Below are 21,207 nucleotides of genomic sequence, written 5' to 3' on the forward strand. Positions count from 1 at the left end.
TTGTCTGTTCTCCACATCTGACCAGAGAGAAGCTGTCTGCTGTACAATTCACACTTGATGTTTCCCCTGTTGCTTCCAGCACAGGAAGTTCCAGTACAACTATGACAGAGCCCAGACTACAGAAACTGGATCTCCCTAGCAGATCACAGGCACAAGAAATACTCCACACCACTGTATGAGATTGTTCAATTTCCTTTTTAAATCCCTGCCCACTCTATGAGTATATAAGCTATGTGCAGAACTGTGGAAGCCTTTTGAAGAACAACTTGTTTGTTCATCATGAAGAGGTTACTAAACTGTAACCTGGGATTCTTCAGTACAAATCTACTCTGGATTCTCAAGATGGAGCCATACTTCATACCTGCAAGTCTGAAAACAAAACTGGAATCTCTGCTTCCATCCTAATAATCTTCCAACAGCTACTGCAATTCTTTTTACTTCCGCCAATGCTCCTTTTTCACACAACAAAATAAAATGCTGCTTCCAAGAGAGCAGCATTCACCATCAAACTCTGACCTCATTTAAGTCTTGATTTTCAATATTCTTCCTGGCTTGACTATTAAACCTTACAGACCAAGTGGCCCATCCTTTACACTTCAGCAGTTCATCACTCATCTCTCAAGCTCCCCAAATACCACTTTTCCCAAGCTTATTCCCTTTCTGCTCTCTATACTTCCCATAATTATCTCTGCAGGGACTTCATTCACCAGATTCTCTTCTTCAGTACAACAACCCCTCTGTGATAAAACACACAGAAATTATTAATGATTAAGCATGCAGTAACTGGGGCTCACAGTGACATTCAGAGTCATCCTGTAACAACTGTAAGCAGCACAAACTCCATCACATTCACCGGCTGTCTTTCGTATGACTGGCTTCTTGGCAGAAGTTTATGAACTGCCTGATGCAAAATTTCCTGCTGGAGCCCACCCAAGTTCCATCCTTTGTTGGTCGACAGTTTACTCCTTTTTTCAGTACTGGCACAACTCAGTATTACAGCACTTCTGAAATTATTGCATAGTTTGTCAAATGAAGACATGAAGAGATATTTTGAGTTAATGTAAGGCATACTTGATGGCATTAGGACTTAACTCGAACCAGAAATTTGAAAGGTTTAATAGTAATAAATCCTCAAAATACTTGAATTATTTGACAGAAAAAGTGGAAGGCTTTGAAAAAAATCTATAGAGAGTCATTTTTCAAAAGATTAAAAGTAAACATTAAATACTTTGTGTCAGGTTTGTCTGTCTTGATTACCTACGTTAAATCAGGCAGAATATAACAGTTCTCCAAACAGACATTTTGGAGAAAACCATCAAATGTTTTCTATTAGAGTGTTTAAACTTACCTTTACAATGTGCATGATCAATTTTAAAATTGCTAACATTGGATTTCCTCAGTATTACATGTTTTATTAATGTCATTTATAAAACAATGCATTCCCCTAGTTGTAATAACATCAAGCATCAGTTGAAACAGCAACTAGTAAAATGTTTTTGGCAAGACTGACGAGTATAGCACCAGCAGATCCAGAAGTGTTCTGTTCCCTGAAAGCTAATGAAGTTCTGAATTGGGACCCAATGAAAGTGTATCAGTGCTCTTGACTCCACACAGCAGAGCACAGAAAGCGAAGTCACCGCTTCTTGCCTACACAACGAAAGGGTGTTATAATGTAAAAATACACTGGAGATCATTTGCTGGCTTCTCTGAAATACCCCACAGGCACTGTGCACACACCCACACAGACTGGGGAGGGGAGAACAATTGGTGTCTCCCCTCTTCTCCAGTGAGTGCCCTGTAAAGAGAATAGGAGAGGAAAAAAAACTTGAGACATGAGCCACTCACTAAGAAATATTTTGAAACAGTAGTTTGCATAAACACCAAGTAACAATAGGCTGAACTGCAGCTTAGCTCAGGGCATAAAATGTGATAACTACCTCTTTCTGAAAGAAACTTAAAAATGAGTTGGGTTTCTGAAGTATTAAATGTCCTCATTTGTTTTAAGTCCTAAGGGATATGGCCCCTCAGCATCTTTGCAGAATCAGACTGCTGTTTGGAGTAGCACAGTCTTATTAACAATAGCCTTGGATTTGTTGCAGTATTTATGACCCAATTTTAATTCTCAGACATAGTCTTCAACAGGAATAAAAATTCAACACTAATTACAGCTGCCAAAGCACGTCTCTGAACCAGTACAGCCAAGGCAGACACACAGCCAGGTAAAACATGCTGAACAAACTTCTCCCATATAAAAGATGCCAGCTCTCTCTCTTCACTAAAACACACTTTTTGAAAAGCTTGTTTTTATACTGTCTTCTAAGATTCAACCACTCCATACTTAGTACTTCTTTTCATTCTATCTGAGCTTGCAAAAAAATCCCCATTTAGTATCAAATTCTGAATTTAACTGATGAGCTGTTTCACGTCCTCCTTTAAATCATTAGTTAGACACTTAATCTGAGCTTGGTATTTATCCTGCAAGCACAGTTCTCTGCCCTGTAGCTCAAATTACTGCCACATTTCCTATTTTTGCTTTCAGTCCTTCAGCAAATTTCTAGTCCATGCAATATTTAGGCCAATAAAGTTGGGGGTTTTTTCCCCAAGTTTTACGAGGAAATGCTTCCAAATGGCTTGCCTGAAGTATTTGCCACATGCAGTATACTTCTCAACTGGCAAAATATTGTAATTTGAATTTTTTAGAAGGAGTATGCTTTTTCATTTACTCATACCAGCAGTTCATCTGTCACAGCTCTATTAGTTTCAAGTCTACTCGAGATGTACCTTCCAGTGATGGTGTTAATAAAATGTAAGGAAGGATGCAGAATTAACACTGAGGACTCTTACTGTCAACATACATACAGAGAGCCAATTTCTTTGCAGCAGATGCTGGCAAGCACATACTCACAGCCTGGCTGGAGAAGCCTAGACTTCACACTATGCAGTTCATCCTGTTGAAGAAGGTGGTGGCAGCTGCAGCTCAACCGCTTTCAGCACCTAAGCCAGCTAGATATCTTACTAATTTCAGAGCCAAACAACAGCTTGCTCTTGTACTTTAAGTTATTGCTGCATTTCTTTATCCTATCTGTTGCCATCATCAGCCTTTCAAAACCCTCTTGCTAATTTTGTAAATTAGGTTGCTAATCCCTTTATATTTAAAAACAAAGCTACTCTTCATTTACAGATGTCCTTTCACCATTATTATGAAACAGATTCCCACCCACATATCTGCAGAACCACTCTATTTCTTGAAGCTGTTCTGGAACAAACAAGATATTCATACAGCCTCTCACTGTGCACAGCCTGCAGGAACAGGCATCATCACACCCCCTGATTTTGCACTGAGCTGAGGAAGGCCAGGTGTCTCAAGTCGCCATAGCAAATTGGTAGCACAAATCAGGTATTCAGTCTTCTGAGACAAGCACCACAGACACAGAGCCATCCAGTTGCTTTTACTGCTCCTTGTAAAGTCTTTGGAATGGGAAAGGCAAGAAGCTGAAATAGATTCTCAGCTATCTTTAGCCAGAGACAGCATTTCTGCCTCTGTATCTGAGTTTCTGCAACTTCAGCATTACAACTTGACTTCCATAACTTCGCTGAGATGCTTTTTCTAATTGAGGTGTGACTAAGCCACTTGCAGACTCCACCTTTGCATGTTTGTGTTAAATTGGAAGAGACATGACAATTCCATTGACCTAAAGAGTGAAATCCATATGATTCATGTGCCTATAACACATTACACTATATAATGCATATAACAGCCTTTTTGCTGTTGGCACTTCATGTTTAACATTCCAACAGGATCTTCTCATAACCAGGAATGAGATATCTTCACCAGAAGATGTGGTCCCAGAGCTCTGGTTTCATTGCTAAAGAGCCCCAGGTAAAATATTTATTCACATCACTGTCCCTACTGCATGAACAGTAAGACAAAAGCTCACAGTATAGGAATTCATAACAAACCATCCTACAGACCATCTTTACTAAAAAGAATTACTTAGCACTCATATCTCTTATTTTCCCCCTCCTTACACTTAAAAGAGTTGAGAAAAGAATTATCAATAGTTTGTATGCAGTTTGTAGGTTTCTTTAAGACCACCAGAATACAGATGAATAAAAATCCTCTTTTGTTCAGCAGCTTCCCACTCAATAAAATTCCCCATTTGTCTTTCCTTTCCTAGGCTTCTTTCCACTTGCTAATTACTAGCCTCCAATTAGAATTGACAATAGAAGAAAGTCTTTTTATGCTTTTCAGTCATCACCACATAAGACACCACACTATACTCCATTCTCCACTCAGTTCCTTCTTCTTCTCAGAAAAAAAAAAAATCAACAACTTATTCTAAGTTTAGCGGTTTTAATCCTTTTCTTGTTCTCAGGCCAAAACCAAAATTCTTTCCAACCCTCCCATTCTGGACTTGGGAGTGTGAATACTGAGCATGAGCTGGGCTTGCTTGCTGCACCTTCAGCTAAATTGCTGCTGCCACCACTGTTCCTGCTCTCTACCATCTTGCAAAATATTGGGTTTTACTGCACATATCCAATAAAAGAAAAAAAATTTTCCCCTAGACATAACCAACTGGCAACATCATCACAGATCAGCCTGTTAGCCTGGTTTTCAAGACTAAAATCCAAAAATGAATGGAAGGCCCAATATGAAGAAGGTGGAAGGCATATGAGGAAAAAAGAATGCAAGCAGTGATTTTCGAAGAGGAAAATCAGATTAAAAAAGGATATTATTATTGTGAAAGATGCAGTTTGTAACATCTGGATGCTGTCATCCTATTACACTGCTGTGTTTGTATAAAATGGCTGCAGAAATTAAAATATCAGCACAGCTTGAGAACCCATGCCAGAATCCCACAATAAAAACACCTCTGTTCTTTGAACACAAAAACACAGGCAAAACTGTACAGAGGCATCCTGTGTGACACATTAATGAAATGGATTTAGAACAGCAACAAAACTGAGTAAAGTCTCCTAGGCAGGCTGAAGGAATCCCTTCCCCCCCACCCCTTGCAGTGTCCACTCTCGTAGCAATTTGTATTTCTTCAGCAAAGCTCTCCAGGCTCTCTGCAACTCTCTGTAAGTTAAGAGGGCTCAGAAAAAAATTGCACTGCTGTGGAGAACAGTGAAATGTCAGACCTGCCCCCATTACACCATGGCACACCTGGGACTGAGACAAAATGCTCAATTCTTTCCTGTTTTCACAAACTGCATCTTGATCCTAGTGTGCCAAAGTACAGAAATTGTTACTATGCTTTACATACTTTAAAATATGCCTCTTCCAAGCTGCCAGTCCCCAAAAGAGCAACAAGTCTGACCCCTTTGTACCACTTGGGGTCCTTCGCACAACCCATCTCTAAGCAAAGAACTGCAGAGACCAAGCACTGGCTTTACCCCAAGAGATGCCTGCAAAAAAAGCCAGAACTCCTGGAACACCTCTTCCCCTCTCACTAGAGCCATGAACTGCACGTGAGGAGCCAACCTTCGATAAGAGGCACAAATACCATTAAAACAGAGCTCTAAATCAGTGGAGCTTTTTATATCCTATAATAGATCCCAACTGTAACAAAACATTAATATTAAGCTCCAAGGACTAAGGATATGGTACTGGGTCCAGGACACATGCTTTTAAAAGGTCCCTAAATGCTTATTCATTTAATAAAGCACAAAACCTCTAAAGAAGCTGTTGCCATCTGTTTTTTGGACTTAGACATTCCTATATTATCCTCTCCCTCTTCCCACCAATTGTTATTTGGAGATAAAAGAAGAAACTATAACCAGAAAAACTAACACTAGGACTGCATTATTGAATCACAACCCTCCTCTTGAGCAGTGAAAGGATCTCCAAAAGTTTGCATCATGGGCAGAGCTGAAGCTTTAACTCACCATTTCTTTATTTCTTACATTTAAATCAGACTCAATTTTATTTTGCATGTAGTTCTTTGGAGTTTAATGTGAATATTTTTATTATCTGCAATTTGAGGTAAACATATTTGTTTTAAACCAACAACGTGAAAGTAGTAGTTGAGGAAGAAAATATAGTTAAGTACCAGCTCTCCTTTGATCCAAAGATCTTTACAGTTGAGGCAGGCAGAGACCCCACTAACCATACCATAGATTAGGTTCAGAGCACTTTTTGCCTACATCATATAAAACATCAGGTTTTTTTGATAAGCAAAAAAACCCTCAATAATACGAGCAGTAATTACATCAGATTTACTCTTTAAAAATCAAGTAATGTTTAAGGAGTTGTTTACTTTTCTATTTTCAGATAGAATCAGGTGCAGAGCTTGCTTTGGGGAGGGCTACAACAACTATGATATGCTTAAAGGGCCGCCAAACAATGCCTGTTACTTACAAAATCAACCTCCACCTCCACCCTTTATTTTACTTTGGATTATCACCTCAGGCAGAAATAGTCCACACTCTCCAGTCCCACCAGGACATCATGTTACCTAAAAAAAAAGCTGAGGTAAAGAGCCATTAGGTGACAGTGGGCACTGATGCCCAAGCAGTACATACAGTACCTGAAGGTCAATTCCTCTCCAGCCATGGACATGAACTGGATTAAGCAGCCTCTTCTCTGCAGGGAGTACTCTGATGGCTGATCAGAATCCACAACATTGAAGATTCATATACTTCCTCAAAACAACTCATTACACATTCAGAACTGTGCAGAGAGGCAGAGATGGGATTCAGCTTCTCCAAGCACACATTTTCTCACAGCCCAGGAGCTCCACAAGCACAGCACACTCACAGCAGTCCACTGCACAGCAGCTGCTGGGTCCAACAGCCCCCACTGGGACATGCCCTGCTTCTGTGAGTATGCCAGCCCTAATGGGATGCCTGTGTTCTGTCCATATTGATCTTCTGGTTAAGCACACCACTAAAAAAGGCCCAAAAAGAAAAATCACAAGAACAAAAGATACCTGCAGTTTCCTGTTCACACAACCTGCAAGAACCTTGCACATACTTGTATAGATATATCAGCTTATAGACCAGAGAACCATGTGTGGTCATTGTTTTTAAAATAGCCATACAATATTTACTCTCTTAATGTGAAGGCACTTGATATTTTCAAACTCTTAAGTTCCAAATGTGAGTAAAAGTCACCTTGTGGTGGAGAAAATCTCTCAACGAAGCGTTGCCTGCCATACAGCAAGGTATTGAACCCTTCACAAAGGCAGTGTGCAGTTTTCAGAGTAGCTATTCAGTAGTTTAAGATTACTTCACCACAATTTTGGCTTATCAAAATGAAAAAAGTACTAGTGGCAGTACCACACAATAAAAGGACAGCAGGTACCACAGGTACCATCATTCTGCAAGAGACAGAGCACTGGAAGAGGCTGCCCAGAGAAGCTGCGGAGTCTCCCTCATTGAAATACATCTTCAAGAGCCATCTGGATGCAATCCTGCCATTAGAACAGTTGAACAGGGTTTTAGCTCACCAGGTACAGCAGAACAGTCTCCCAGAGTAACTATTATTGTAAACAAGCATGAAGTGGGCTCCTCAGACATTTTTTCTTAAAACCCCACCAGTTACTACACCCATTCAACTAGTCAGACAAAACCAGCAAATCCCATTAATGTGCTAAGAACGCCTGAGCTCAGCAATTAAAGTAAAAATATTCATTAGATTTTTACACTTGGGAAGAATAAAACACAGCTCTATGTTGCCTTTAGAAGTCTACCCTAACAAAACATCCCCAAACAGCTTAGATTTCCAGCCCACACATGTTGGTTATCAAAAGAAACAGACATGAGAAACAATGAAGAAGAAAGCTTGCACACATTTCTTCCTTAGATTCCTAAAACCAGCTGTACTGAAAAAATAAAGCTAAGTCAACCACCTAGCACCAGGGGTTAAAAACAATCGTGCCTGATACCCTGAAGGGAACTGCTTACAAGTGTTGCTTGATTTTATCCTTCCAAGATGAAGTTGGAACTTCTTAACCAAGAGTAATGCGGCCGCAAAAAACATCTTGCAAAGCTGCAAAACAATCCTGCAGTTCCTTGTTGCTCTGGAGGTCATCCCCAATTCTAAGTTTAACTCAGTCACAGTTCTTGCTCCTGCTATTACCAACCAGTACTCAGAGGGTTACAAAGACCCAATCTGAGCAGCAGAAAATCCCACAGTGCAGCTACTTTCTATTTATAAAAAATAGGGCTAAATCAGGTCTCAAAATATGGCTATATTAACTCTGATGGTATTATGATTTAGTTGCTAGTTTTGACAGTTTTAAGGACACTTGTTGGAGGATTGTAGAATAACACACAAAAGTCCCTCAAACAACCCTCAACAGAGCCAAGAGATGCACACACACACCCATGGGCAGAGATCTCAACATCACCTAGTCCTGGACACACTGATACCACTATGGCAGTGTATAGAGTCATTCCATCTCCTGACAAAATCACTGACCCACTGTTCCAAGAGACCCATCACACCATGAAAACTATATTTAAATGATGACCTATCTGTACAACCCAGTACCAAGGCGTATGGAAGCACCTCACTTGGGGGACAAGGAATGTAGAGATAGAAAGTTTTGGAGAAACTGGGGCACTGACTTGGACACTGAATATACCATATGCAAAAATGACCTTTCACCTTCTGCATACAGACAGTTCTGAGCTTAACTTTTCACCAGAAGAAAGACTAAAGCCAAAGGAAAGATTTCAGAAGAGTGAACCACACCAAAGGATTTGACAAACATAGCAGCCATTCTTGAGCTGCAGAGAAGTTCTTAAGACTTTTCAACCTCCACAGAGACTATGAAATCCTGCCTCCCCACTCATAAGGATCAGTTCAGCCAGCAACCTCTGAATGCTCAGCACACACTTTCAAACAAGAAGCTCTTTTGCAGAAAGATGACAAGCACTTGGCTTCTCAAACAGATGTCTTCAGCCCAGCTTTATCGAGTTCATAGCCCATCTTCATTTCAGCACCTCAACACATTATTTCATGTTTTGGGCTCCTTTTAGGACTCCTTGGTTCTCCCTATGAGGGTCCACAAGTAACAGTTCCTTCAAGACCACATGCTGGCAAACAGCCACAGGTAACACCCTACACAGGTCTAGAAGCTCTGATCAAAGTGCTCCCTGTAGGAACTTGAATTTGTGTGTTTATGTAGAGCATAAATAAAACAATCCTAGGAATGCACAAAGACCACATATTATACAAAGTGAGATGAGACAGAAGACCTGTGAGAAAGAGCAATTTAAAAGTATAAGTGTGCCATGGTATGGAAAACAGTAAGAGAAGGGAGATATGAAAGAGCAAGATTTAAAAGAGATCATAATTTTCAATGTCTACCACTTATCTATTCTAGACACTATTGACGAAGCAAGTTTGAAAGAGTAGAAGCAAAATGCATTCAACACACATGCCAAAACAAGATATCAAAGCAGCCTTCCCAGAATAGGAAGAAGTTTTTAAACCTCCTTTTTCAGAAAAAGCGTAAGAATGGCCTACTGGTGAATACAGAATCAAAGTCTCTACCATTTTAATCCTGCCAGTGGTGTTCAGAATGCAGAGCCCTTAAGCTGAATAGTAGTTATGATAAAGCAGAAAATCAGTTTTTCTTCAAGTTCTTGAGTATATCTCTGCAAGTACAGGTATTCCTCACACATTTTCTCACTTGCCTTTTCTTAGAAGTACTAAGGAGAATTATTAGCACAGAGATAAGATTTTTATTTTTTAAAAGGATGAGTTTAGTATTGCTCTGCATAAGCAAGTGAGCATCCCTTACAGAGTGCAAAACACAGAGGATTCTGCAAAGAATTCTTTCCACTGTCTGTGGGCAACTGTGCAAAGGAAAGTCTAAGCCCCAAAAAAGCTATTACACCACTAACATGGCTACTTTGTTAAATGGCTTCCATCTGGGCATGCTTGTTTGCCCTGCAGAATATGGTGGTACTCACACAGTTAAAGATCTACTGATCTACACATTTCAAGCACATAAGCAGGCCAAAAACTGCATAGCCCACTGGAGCGAGAGCCTCTTCATTTTTCTACTCATGTGAACAAACTTAAAGAGGTTGCTTCCTAGTCTAGCCTGTTGAATCAAATCAGGTTTACTCTGTTTCCCTCAAGCATAATTTTGGCTTTATTATCATGACTTCAAGGATATGAATAGCAGAGAAATACATTTAAGCCTAGCCATTCTTTTCAGTGTAAGGTCAAATTTTTCCAAATATCTAGTATGGATTCAGTTGTGCACCTACTCAACTTAGACACACTCTAGAGTCAGCTTCCACCAACACTAAGCACTTTTGGAAACTCTGACCAGAGCTGTTTTACCAGTTCAGTGTCCCACATATTACTACAGTGCCCTAAAGCCCAGAGCCCTCATGAAGGTAATTCCCTGCAGTACTAAGAAGCTTGCAGAACAGAGTGTTCCTGCCTCTGTAATTTTATATCTGTACTTTTAACAATGGAAAATACAATATTTGAGCTGGTCCTGTGGGATAGAGCACGAGACTCTGTTGGAACTTATGAAAGGAGTAAGATTACAGTTGGTTTGAGTCTTGTTTCTGAATGCAGTGCAGCACCACATATTCTTTAGAGGCCTTTGTCTTCTGCACCTTCATGCATCAGGGTTTTACTGAAATTCAAATATTAAACTTGCAAGACAAAAATAAATATTTCAATAAAAGCAAAGAGAATGCTCAAATCCTCTCCTAGGAAAAGTTTTGAGATCTTTAAAACTACCCAATATTTAGAGAAGAAAGTACAGCATAGCAAGGAATGATCAAGATGAGGCTACCTACTCCTTCGTAACATCTTCAAGCCATTAAAAGAAACAGAAAATGTAAACTATTTCCTTGCAATTGCAACCTGGTGAGCAAGGAATTAAGGAACTTTTCTGCACAGCCAGAAACCTTTACAAACCAGTCACAAGGTTGCAGAAAGGCACCAGACCCTTGGCCTCCATTCAGCCTTATGGACCAGCAGGGAATTCTGTAAGAGGAAACATTCAGTCACTCCCTAGCAGACAACACTCAGCACTGCTCCAGGAACTCAGGAAAAGGGTATTTGGCACAACAGACAAGTGGTAGGAAATAAGGACAACTGTCTCAAGAGTTCAGTTGTGCCAGAATGCCGAAACAGGAAAAAACTGGCAGTACTGAAGCCTTGCCTAAACAGGAAAAAACTGGCAGTACTGAAGCCTAATGGAGAAGCAGAGTGTCTGACATCATTGGCTTGGGAAGAAGCTTTATTTGAGACAGGACAGTGAGCTGCAGTTAGCCTACACACCTCATCATACTGAGAACCTGTTCTTACCAGACACAAGTGCATGCACCAATGAATGTTTCTGTGCACTGTGTCAAAGACCATGTATTACACATGCCACACAAGCCACCTTGAAAGAGTTCAAACATTCTGCTGTCAGCTAAGACAGAAAGTTACTTTACACTTGCACTGGAAAACTGGAGGAACCTGGGTAAGCCCAGAGTAAAACATGCACCACCCCCTAACCATAAAAAAGACATAAGAAAAACACCAAATCAACACCTCCCGTCCCAAAATAAGACCCTACATATTTTGCTTAAAGAGATTAGGGGTAACACTTATACTTCCAATACCATTCCTACAAAACAGATGCTTAAAATGAAGGGATGGAAATAGTTAGAGGTGGGTTCACAAGCAGAACTTTGCTGTAGGACCTTTGAATTAAAACCTGGTGACCTTTAGCATTCACACCATCACCCTCAACAGCTTTGCATAGGAAGTGAAGAAGATTATATTCAATAAAGGTAGCAGGGGAATTTCAGTGAGAAGAGAGTAATTGTTCCATTTGGAACTCAACCAGAAGACAGGGGTTAACACACTAACACTAGTGGAAAGAAAAATATACCAGTACTATGAATTTCTCATGGAACAGAAGGTATTCCAAACCACAGTTTTATCTTTCTTCTAAAATAGCATACATTCCAGCAGCATAGTTTTTTTCTCATGTGCAGTATCTGTGGAATGTTTATTTTCCAGTTTGGGAAGTGTAGCGCTAAACATAGCACTGCTGGCTGCTCCTGCTCAGAAGCTGAAGAGACCAGGAGCAATTTGGACAAGATACTGCAGTGTGGTGAAGAAACAGGCACTGATACCATTTGGAAGTGTTTGTGAGTATTATCACCCCATTGCTCAAGAGAAAAATTTCACTTACATTTGACGAGATGGATCACCGAACTGCTAAGCTTTTAGTCACCTAAATATTAGGCTCACAATGAAAAATGGTAACAAGTTAATTTTAAAAAAAAGAACTAGCATAAACACTACTTGAAGGAGAAACTTACTAAGTTTTTTGTCAGGACATGCAGTATTTTTCCTACAAAATTGTTTCCAATGAAAAAGGTTGATTTTAGCTGTATTCCTGCCTTTCCTCCAACCTTTTTCAATAACTTAGTGGTAAGTAAATTTGCTAGTAAGAATAGTAACAGAAACAGGAAATAGAGGTGAAGCAGAATATTTCAGGAAAAGGTTTTTATTCCTAATCAGTTATGAGCATGAGAACTCACTCAGCTAGTCATCCAGTAGAAACAGAAATTGAACACTAAAACAGATACCAGATCTGAACAGACATACACAAGTTTAAAGCACAATACAAACTTAGTCTATGAGCTAAGTATTTTTCTTTAATAAATTCAAAAAGGCAAACATTTTGTGAAATTGTGAATAGCAGTGGAAACTGGAACACTGATTCAACTTAGGGATTATTTCATTTGAATTATTTCCTCATTTGAACAAATAAAGTAAAATAATTGCTAAGAATAGGAACAGTCACAATAATGGGATGAAGTTAAGCAGTAAGAAATGTTTGGCTACGTAGCATGAATCATTTAAATTCAGGCTGTCAGGCAGTTAATAGTTACCCAAGGGAAACATGCTTCACCTGTGTCATTTAAAAAACAAACAATGCCAGTTAAAACAGTATCTTTAAGTAGTGTTTAAGTGTAAACAGTACTTTTTTTCCCCCTTTAAACATTAGCTAAGCATTTGAATGATTTGAACTATTAAAGTGAGGTTCAGGAACTGTCATAGCTCAGAACACCTATTAAAAAGAACGGAAGTCAAAACATGCTGCAGCAACTCACTTTGCCATTCAGAGGACAACATAATTACCAAAATTTGTAAGACCAAGCTCTCCTAAAGTTTTCCCATATTAGCTTTCCAGCACAGAACTGGTGACATTTTCCAAGTTTACTTAGCTCTTGCAAAGCAGCCAACAGGCTTTTAAGAAAAATAATCCTAAGTCCCATAATTGTTTTATACATCCTTACATACACACTGAACAGTTTAGGTGATCATTTCTAATCCTCTGTGAGTATTCTTTATTCAAGAGTGCAGAGAGCACCATGTAATGCTGCAACTCCAAATCTTCCTCCCACTTCAATTATCTACAAACACTAAAGCTGTCAGAATGGTTCTTCCCTCATGGTTTTCAAAGTCATAAGATGAATGTTGCTGTCATCAGTTGGCAGAAATAGAATATGAGAATGAGCATTGATTATTTAGTAGGTGACAGATGAGGGGAAACACAAGATGTACATACAGGAAAATGTAACACATCCACAATTTTCTTTGGGACCAATTAATATTAGAATAGGCTATCATACTCTTAATCAGAATTGAGTTGCAATTTTTTGTCATGAAAATGGGGGTCTTATCTAATGAAAGCCAGCAAGACACTTTTTTGATTCAATAAGTAAATACACACTGAACTACGGGACAGAAGAATCATTTTGTCAAATACTAGCACCAGCAACAATATGCGAGTTGGGGGAATAAATATTTAAGAAGTATTCCAGATGTTCATTTTGTCAGCTATGTTATTAATGTCTCCTCCAAATCATGATGGAAGACCAGAAGCAGCCCAGCTATGGCCTTACAACCTGGAGTGCTGAGACAACTTTTCTCTTGTCTCCTCATCTCTCTTCTCTCCTTAGCTGATGAAGTGACTCTAACAGTTAGCAACATGTACTCTTCACAAGCTGCTTTTTGCCTTCCCTTCTCCAGCCTTCTGCTTTCAATTCATTAAACCCCTTCCCTTTCCACACCCTAGCAGACACACTCTAGTCAAAGGGCATGTTCATTTCAGAACATTTGGTGTCTGTTCTCAGAGTGATACGTGTGGGCTCCTGTCTTTACCCCAGCCTCCCTGCATACTACCTGCAGTAGAAACACAGAACAGGGTTTTCCTGTTGCTTGTTTAAAAAACATACATTTTCTCCTCTTGTTTCTTTTTTTACTTAGCTCCTAACCATTATCATTACACCTCCAATATTGCTCAAGGTAGTGAAAGCAACAGTTTGTGCCACTATCACCTAAAGTTAGCTGGTGAGGTTGGGCAGAAGCCCTCCAAAAGTCAGTGTTCAGATGCTAAGCAACAACTGCACACACCTTCCACACCTAAAAGCAAGCAAAAACATCCTGATGTAGTAGCCATGACATGGCAAGTGCTCTTGTGAAAATAGCAGATAGTCCATAGAAATTGCTGTTGCTGGATTTTCTCAATTTTTGTTCATGCTGCACCACTCTATAGACACCTCTCCAGAACAGGACATAGGATCAAAAGTATGGCAGAAAAGTTGATGGACTGTACAGCAATTGAAACATTTTACTTATTTTCCTATTACCTGAAACCCCTCCTACATGGGTATCAACTCACTGTTCACTCAGCTAAAAAGCTGCAGGATCTAAGTACGTGTAAGGAAAAGAAACAACATCCCAGCATCATCACCTCAGGAAGTATGGCAGAAATGGTCAATAATACAAGCAAAAGAGAAAAGAATCACACTGAGGCAGCCCAGTGTGGGATGGGTACCCAGCCTTATGCTACACATCTCTCTGGAGATGCTTGTTTTGTTGTGCTTACATCTGTGAAAGAAATTATACAAAGGACTATTTCTGCTGTCCAGCAATTAATTTTAAGTACTGAAGTACTTACAAACTGCTTAGAATTCTTTAATCTCTTAAATGCTGATGGATTGCTTCTTCCTGATGGACATCTTGCTAATATGGCATTAAACCCATACAAAGGCAGAGTCACTGCCACCTGCAAAGAAGTTCTATTCAACAACAAAAACAAAAAGTTCCCAAAGCACGGTCATAAAAATGTGTTTCTGAAACATTGCATTAATTCAACTACAAATACTTCCACTTCAAGGCAGGCTTTTCAGTAGAGAATTAAATATGAATTTAAAATTACACTGAATTTTAAAAATATTAAATAATTAAATATTAAATGCCATAACACCCAAGTTATATAATTCTCAGCTACTTTTATATTCAGAGCCAAATGCAGCAATATGCTGTACCTACCAGCTAGAGTATAAACACTAGATGAATGAAAACACTCTATTTTGTTATTAAAAGAATAACCTCACTTCTACCCAAACCTTAACATTTTGTGTCTCACAAAACATCACTAAAAACAGGTCTGTTAAAGAAACATTTGAAAACCAGAGACAGCCAATCATCAGCTCAGATCTCATAAATGAAGTCACGAGTTCAACTGCCTTCCAAACAACATTTACTTCCACTGAAAAGTATGTTTTGCTTGCTTTTGACATCCTGACATCCCAGTCAGTGTGAAGAAAGATAATAAGATCTGTCAGTCCCTAGGAAAACTTTTAACAAACAAGGCTTTTTCTTCAGGAATTGTTTGATTTGATTTTGCTAGCTTTACCAAGTCTCCCGAGGGGTATATTTTTCTCCACTGTGCCAGTGGCCTGCTAGAGACACTGTAACAGTGGAAGACTTAACCCCATCAGAAGATACCATCTCTCCCTCTTAATGCAAAAAGGAGCCAGGTTTACTACAGTTTCATTTTAAGAGATTACCCCTGAGAATCAAGTTCAACTACAGTTTATGCCTAAAGCCCAGAAAATGAATATACAGTATGTCTTAACTATATTTTAAAAAAATTTTGAATGGCAAATGCAGCTGAAATTCCCCAGAGGAGATGAAAATGTTTTAGTAAATTTATGAAATATTAAGCCCCACGAATTTCTGCAATGTTGAGAATAGCAAGGCAACTCCTACTGTGGTTAAACATCATACCACTAAGTTCAAGAGCCACATCTCCCTCTCAATTAACATTTTCGTTTGAAGACTAATTCTAATTTGAAATGTCCTCTTTCTCAATTCCATTTGAAAACTTCTTCCTCTGAAGTGTAAGTGCACTGCCTAATTTGACACACAAAGTACTATCGAAAACAACTCAGAGCATTAAAAAAAAAAATGTTTTTCTTGCTTCAGTATCAAGCACCTGGCAAGTGACTGAAGGTTCTTGAAAAGCCTTAAAGGTTATTAAAAGCATTCCTCTTTTTCCCTGGGGACTTAAAACTCAATTATTTTCATTCCTCCTTTTAAGCTATGAAATTACATCATCTCTTCCTCTTTGATTTATACTTTAAAGTATTTTTCCTGCATTGTTCCTCAATTTGCTAATTCACTAATAAATAAAACTCCTGTTGGCTCCCCTCATGAAATAATGAAAGAGGAAATGTCCAGTATTGCACGTCTCCCGGCAAAACTGGACCATTCATTATATTTAGCTTATTATATATATTTTATGTGTAATTTTAATAATTTGCAATTTATTATTTGTTTCAGCTACGTAGGTCTTTGGCTTAACTTGTCAAATCTTCAAGCAATAAACTAACAGTGCCTTGGAAGGATCTCTCCAAAGCACTGTGATAGAGTAGGAAAGCAGGAGCTTTCCATCTGCTCTGTTTTTTAACTCCCCCTCAAACAGAGCACAAGACAGGGTCAGTTCCAAGTGCCCTTCCTTGGCACTTGGTGCTCTCGAAGCCCAAGGCACCTTCACTCTGGCCCTACACTGGGGCCTGCTGCATTCCAAAGATGGCTACACTTGTGTTAGTTCCCTCTTGTAAAACATTTCCCACTCCACGAAACAGCTGCAGAAATGAGACTTCTACTCTAAGGCTTTGTGCCTTGTTCCTCTAGCCCCCTGCCCAACTTTTAAAAAAATTTATAGCAACAGAAGAAAAACTGCTGTCACTGAACATGACAGGGAAGAGCCTGTCTCCCTCATCTTTCACTCCCTTCTATTGCATGTTCATACAAATTGATACAAACCCCTCTGAGCCTCCTCTTCTCTAGGCTGAACACTTGCAGCTCTCAGATTCTCACTGTATGACAGACGCTCCAGCCCCTTTATCATCTTCATGGTCCTGCACTGGATTCTCTCCATTAAACCTGTTATATTAAGGATCCCAGAACTGGACATAACATTCCAGAAGTTACCTCACCAGTGTGGAGAAGAAGGATCACCTCCTTCAACCTTTACCAATGCTCCTTACACCTCAGCCCAGGATAACACCAGTCTTTGCTTTGCCACTAGGATTCATTGCTGGCTCATGGTCAGCTTGTCCACCAAGAATCCAAAGGTCCTTCTGGACAAAGGTGCTTTCTAGTTCAGCAATCCCCACAGCTTACTGGTGTAAGGGGTTGTAACTCCTTAGGCATAGGACTTAGCATTTCCTCTTCTTGAGCTTCATGAGATTTCGCTGCTCAATTCTTCAGCCTATTTAAGTCCCTCAGGACAGCCAAGCCCTCAGTGTTACCACTCACTCCTCAGTCTTGTATCATTTGTAAACTTGCTGAGCTCATACTCCACCTAATCATCAGGTAATTAATGAACACTTTGAACGTTTTAGCCCCACTAACATGCAGGACAGCAGTCCAGAAAACAAATGGAAAGAAACTAGTCAGATAAAAAGCCCAAGGGTTCAGCTATTTCAGGTACATGGACAGCACTCCTTTTGCCATGTAATACTTGTACCAAAGTGCACACATAAAAGTAAGTAAGACTGCAAAAAAAAGTAGTACAAGGTCTCCATACAGTCACTTCCCACAAAGCAGGTCTTGCTTCTAGAATGCAAATAAAACTTCCTGCCTGCCTAAATCAACAATCTCCACTAGGTCACAGTTCTCCCCAAATACCAGCAACGAGCACAAACACACACAATCCTCAAAACCACATAATCTTTCAAAGTTAAAAATGATGCAGCCTTCCTGCTACACAAAAAGTAAAGTAAGTCAGCTTTTGGTTTTCATTTTCTTGGGGCTCTTATTTCCTTCCTTCTGAAGTAGTCATGACATAGGACCCTATCTGTGTATGGCTCTATCCACAAACAGCAACAAACCCTGCAGTGACTTAGCAAAGCCAGCAGTAGTCTAACATTTTAACAGGGCAAATCACACTTATCACAGGCTCACATAATACACAACCAGAAGTCAAGACCAACTTAAATTCTTGCAGTGACTTTCTCTAGACCTGAGCTGAACAGTCACACAAACATTTTGATTACAAATGACATCCATACCACTGCTTCTCATCAGTGTCTACTATAATCAAGCAATCAGGCACAATGTTTTCTCATGATCTTTCATCACTTTATAGAAGAGATCAGACTCAGCTGGGACTGACACTGGCAGAAGGAATTGTACTATTTGATGACACAATTTTAATGAAGGAACACACCTCCTACGCCATAGGAGGAAGAAAGACACTACTAAGCAAGCTGCTCTCCAGCATACTTAAGTGTGGCTGTGTGCATATGAGGTTGAATTTCACAGGCTTCATACCGATTTTGTTACCCAAAAGAAACACAGAATTCCTTACCTGCAACAAATGACCGCTTTACAGGAGAGTGCCAAGTCCAGAAAGCTCTGCCTGACTTCAAATGAAAGGGCATACTTCAGTGTGTGGCCATCAATAATCAGGGCAATATCATTTTCCTTGCCCAGTGACTCCCCCAGACTGGTACAATGTTGAGTCAGAGAAGCTCTTGTTGCCTGAAGGAAAAAACAGAAAGAAAATGTTTCTTCCTAATACAAGGAAAGTGCATTCAAACTAGAGCAAGTTATCTCCAGACCACACAGCAGAGCACAGTACACATGCACTCAAATTGGCACTGACATGAGCTAGTGTGTTATCAGCACCTTGTGCAGACATAGTGACTGGTGTCACAAATTGGCAAAAGCTGCCTCTGCTTGCCAAGGAACTCGTCTTGTTTCAGAGCAGACTCCAGCATCTTTACTACATACTCCTGTATGATGTGCCCAAAGCAGTTGCGATACAGCCTTCCCAACTGTAGCCCAAATACATCAACTTTCCAAACAGGTAGGAAAAGAATCAGGCCACTTTCACAAAAAGGTGAAGTGTGGGAGGAAAGAGGAAAATTTCCTTTGCAATTCATTTTCTCATTTTCTCTCATCTCACTACATACTAATTACCTCATTAGTATGGTAATCGAGACAAACTCACTCTGATCCACTAGAAAACTAGCCCCAAACTGGAGGCAAATTTACAGATTAAGTTAATGAGTGGGGCAGAGAACACAGTGCAGCCACTTCAGACACAGATTACCTTTTGCACCTTCTTCTTTAAAAGAATGACTGCATAATTCCCTGTTTCCCCATTAAAATGTGAGGGATTAGATTTATGACTTCATGGCATGCTTTATCTACACTATACCTGAAAATCTAACACAAAGTAGATGACTGTGCTTAAACCATTAGAGACCAGTGCTGGGAAAACAAGGGTAAGTCTTGTGGGAAGAAAGCTGTTTTATCTAGTTCAACACTACTGTGCAGTGACAACATTCACAGAAACTCCAAGGATGGTATAATGGATACAGTTTGGGTAATGTTATCAATAATAAAATTTTATCCCAAGAGCCTCTGCCCCTGGGATCTTTGAGTGTCATTTCTTTTTCTTTACTGCTTCCTCTCAGTCTTGCTCAAACATTTTTCTTGCTCTCAAGAGCAGAATTAACCCCTGTCCTTCTGAATGCACACAGCTTCTCTGCCTATTTGAAACCAAGGGAGAACTCCCTGCCCCTTATTCCCTGTCCAGCACTTAGGGCACTTCAGAGGGAGCACCCTCGCTTTTCACCTGACCCAGAGGAAGGTGAAGGCCAGGGCCCAACCACTCCCCCCTACAGAGACAAAGGAGAATCTGAGGCCAAGTTCAGGAGGATTACTGAATATCCATCATCTATTGCTCAAAAGACAAAGCCACAAGAAAACTTATAAAAGGTCATATTTCTCATCAGTTGAGGATACTAGTCCCTCCATTGCTTATTATCATGGGTACGGATAAGCCTCATCCAATTCACGTCCTGGTCATGGAACTTACTCATCTTACATGTAAGGTGACACAGAATTAGTAACACTGTTAATAATACCCCAAAACACTATAAATCAAGGATTACAAATGAGACACTTTATTTTATCGGCACTTTGTACAACTCTCAATATGCAGACGCTTTGTACAACTCTCACTCCTCCATATGCAGGGCTAACTTACAACCTAACAGCTTTATACAGTAAAAAACCGTGAATTATTATTTCTGTTTCTTCCAACTACTTAAAATTGCTGTGTTTTAAAAAAGAAAACCAACTATTGCTCTGATAGGCCAGTGCAAATGAGCCACATAAACCAGACCCCATTCTCACTGGGTATATAATGCAGACCTTCTAAGCAAGCAGGGGAACAAACATTTGGAAACCATGGGGAACTATATCCTTCTGTGGGCAACTAGAGTAAAAATCCCTACTTTGATCCCCAGCTTTTACACTGTGCTTGATTTTTATTAAGGGATACTTGATTTTTATTAAGGGCTAAGTTTCTTTGAGTCACATCAAGCAAGACTAAGTCAATCCTTTACTAGAACAAGCATGATGGAGCAGAAATCAATAATAATCCTAAGAAGGTATCCCACATCTGTGGAATACCCCTGCCTTTTTTACTGAGTATCCATAAAGCCTAAATGCTAAGTTTGTCAGGGCATCTGACAGAAATAGAGTATTAAAAACAAATAAAGCAAGCCTTTCACTTAGCCATAATAAACTTGGTTTTCCTTCCCAGGCACAGAGCATCCAGCTGCTCTGGGAAAAACCAGAGAGGCACCTGCCAATCAAACCTAATGGTAGTGGCATATTGATTTCCATCAAATATTAAAAATATACAGCTTTACTTGAAAGTCAGAAGGTGCAAAAACTGAAAAGTCCATCTTCTTAGTAGCCTTGATTCAGTGTGTTTTTCTAATAAATATAGACATTTCATAAGCCAGTAGAGGACATGTGCACATGCTTAAGCGGTCAGTTGAATCAGAGTAACATTATCAGTTTAGAGCTTTACAAGGGCTTAAAAACTCATTCATAAGACC

The 21,207-nt window shown here is 39.7% G+C and overlaps 1 protein-coding gene across 1 annotated transcript in view; it reads right to left on the reverse strand.

The window, feature by feature from the left end:
• The window catches only part of ATP8A2 (ATPase phospholipid transporting 8A2), a 319,989-nt gene that overhangs the window by 178,378 nt on the left and 120,404 nt on the right, over positions 1-21,207 (reverse strand). Inside the window, exon 25 of the mRNA XM_066544842.1 lies at positions 18,657-18,829. Within this exon, the coding sequence (XP_066400939.1) occupies positions 18,657-18,829 (173 nt within the window). The remainder of the gene's footprint in view (positions 1-18,656; positions 18,830-21,207) is intronic.

The sequence above is a fragment of the Molothrus aeneus genome, chromosome 2, assembly GCF_037042795.1.
Source record: "Molothrus aeneus isolate 106 chromosome 2, BPBGC_Maene_1.0, whole genome shotgun sequence".
NCBI classification, from domain to species: Eukaryota; Metazoa; Chordata; class Aves; order Passeriformes; family Icteridae; genus Molothrus; species Molothrus aeneus.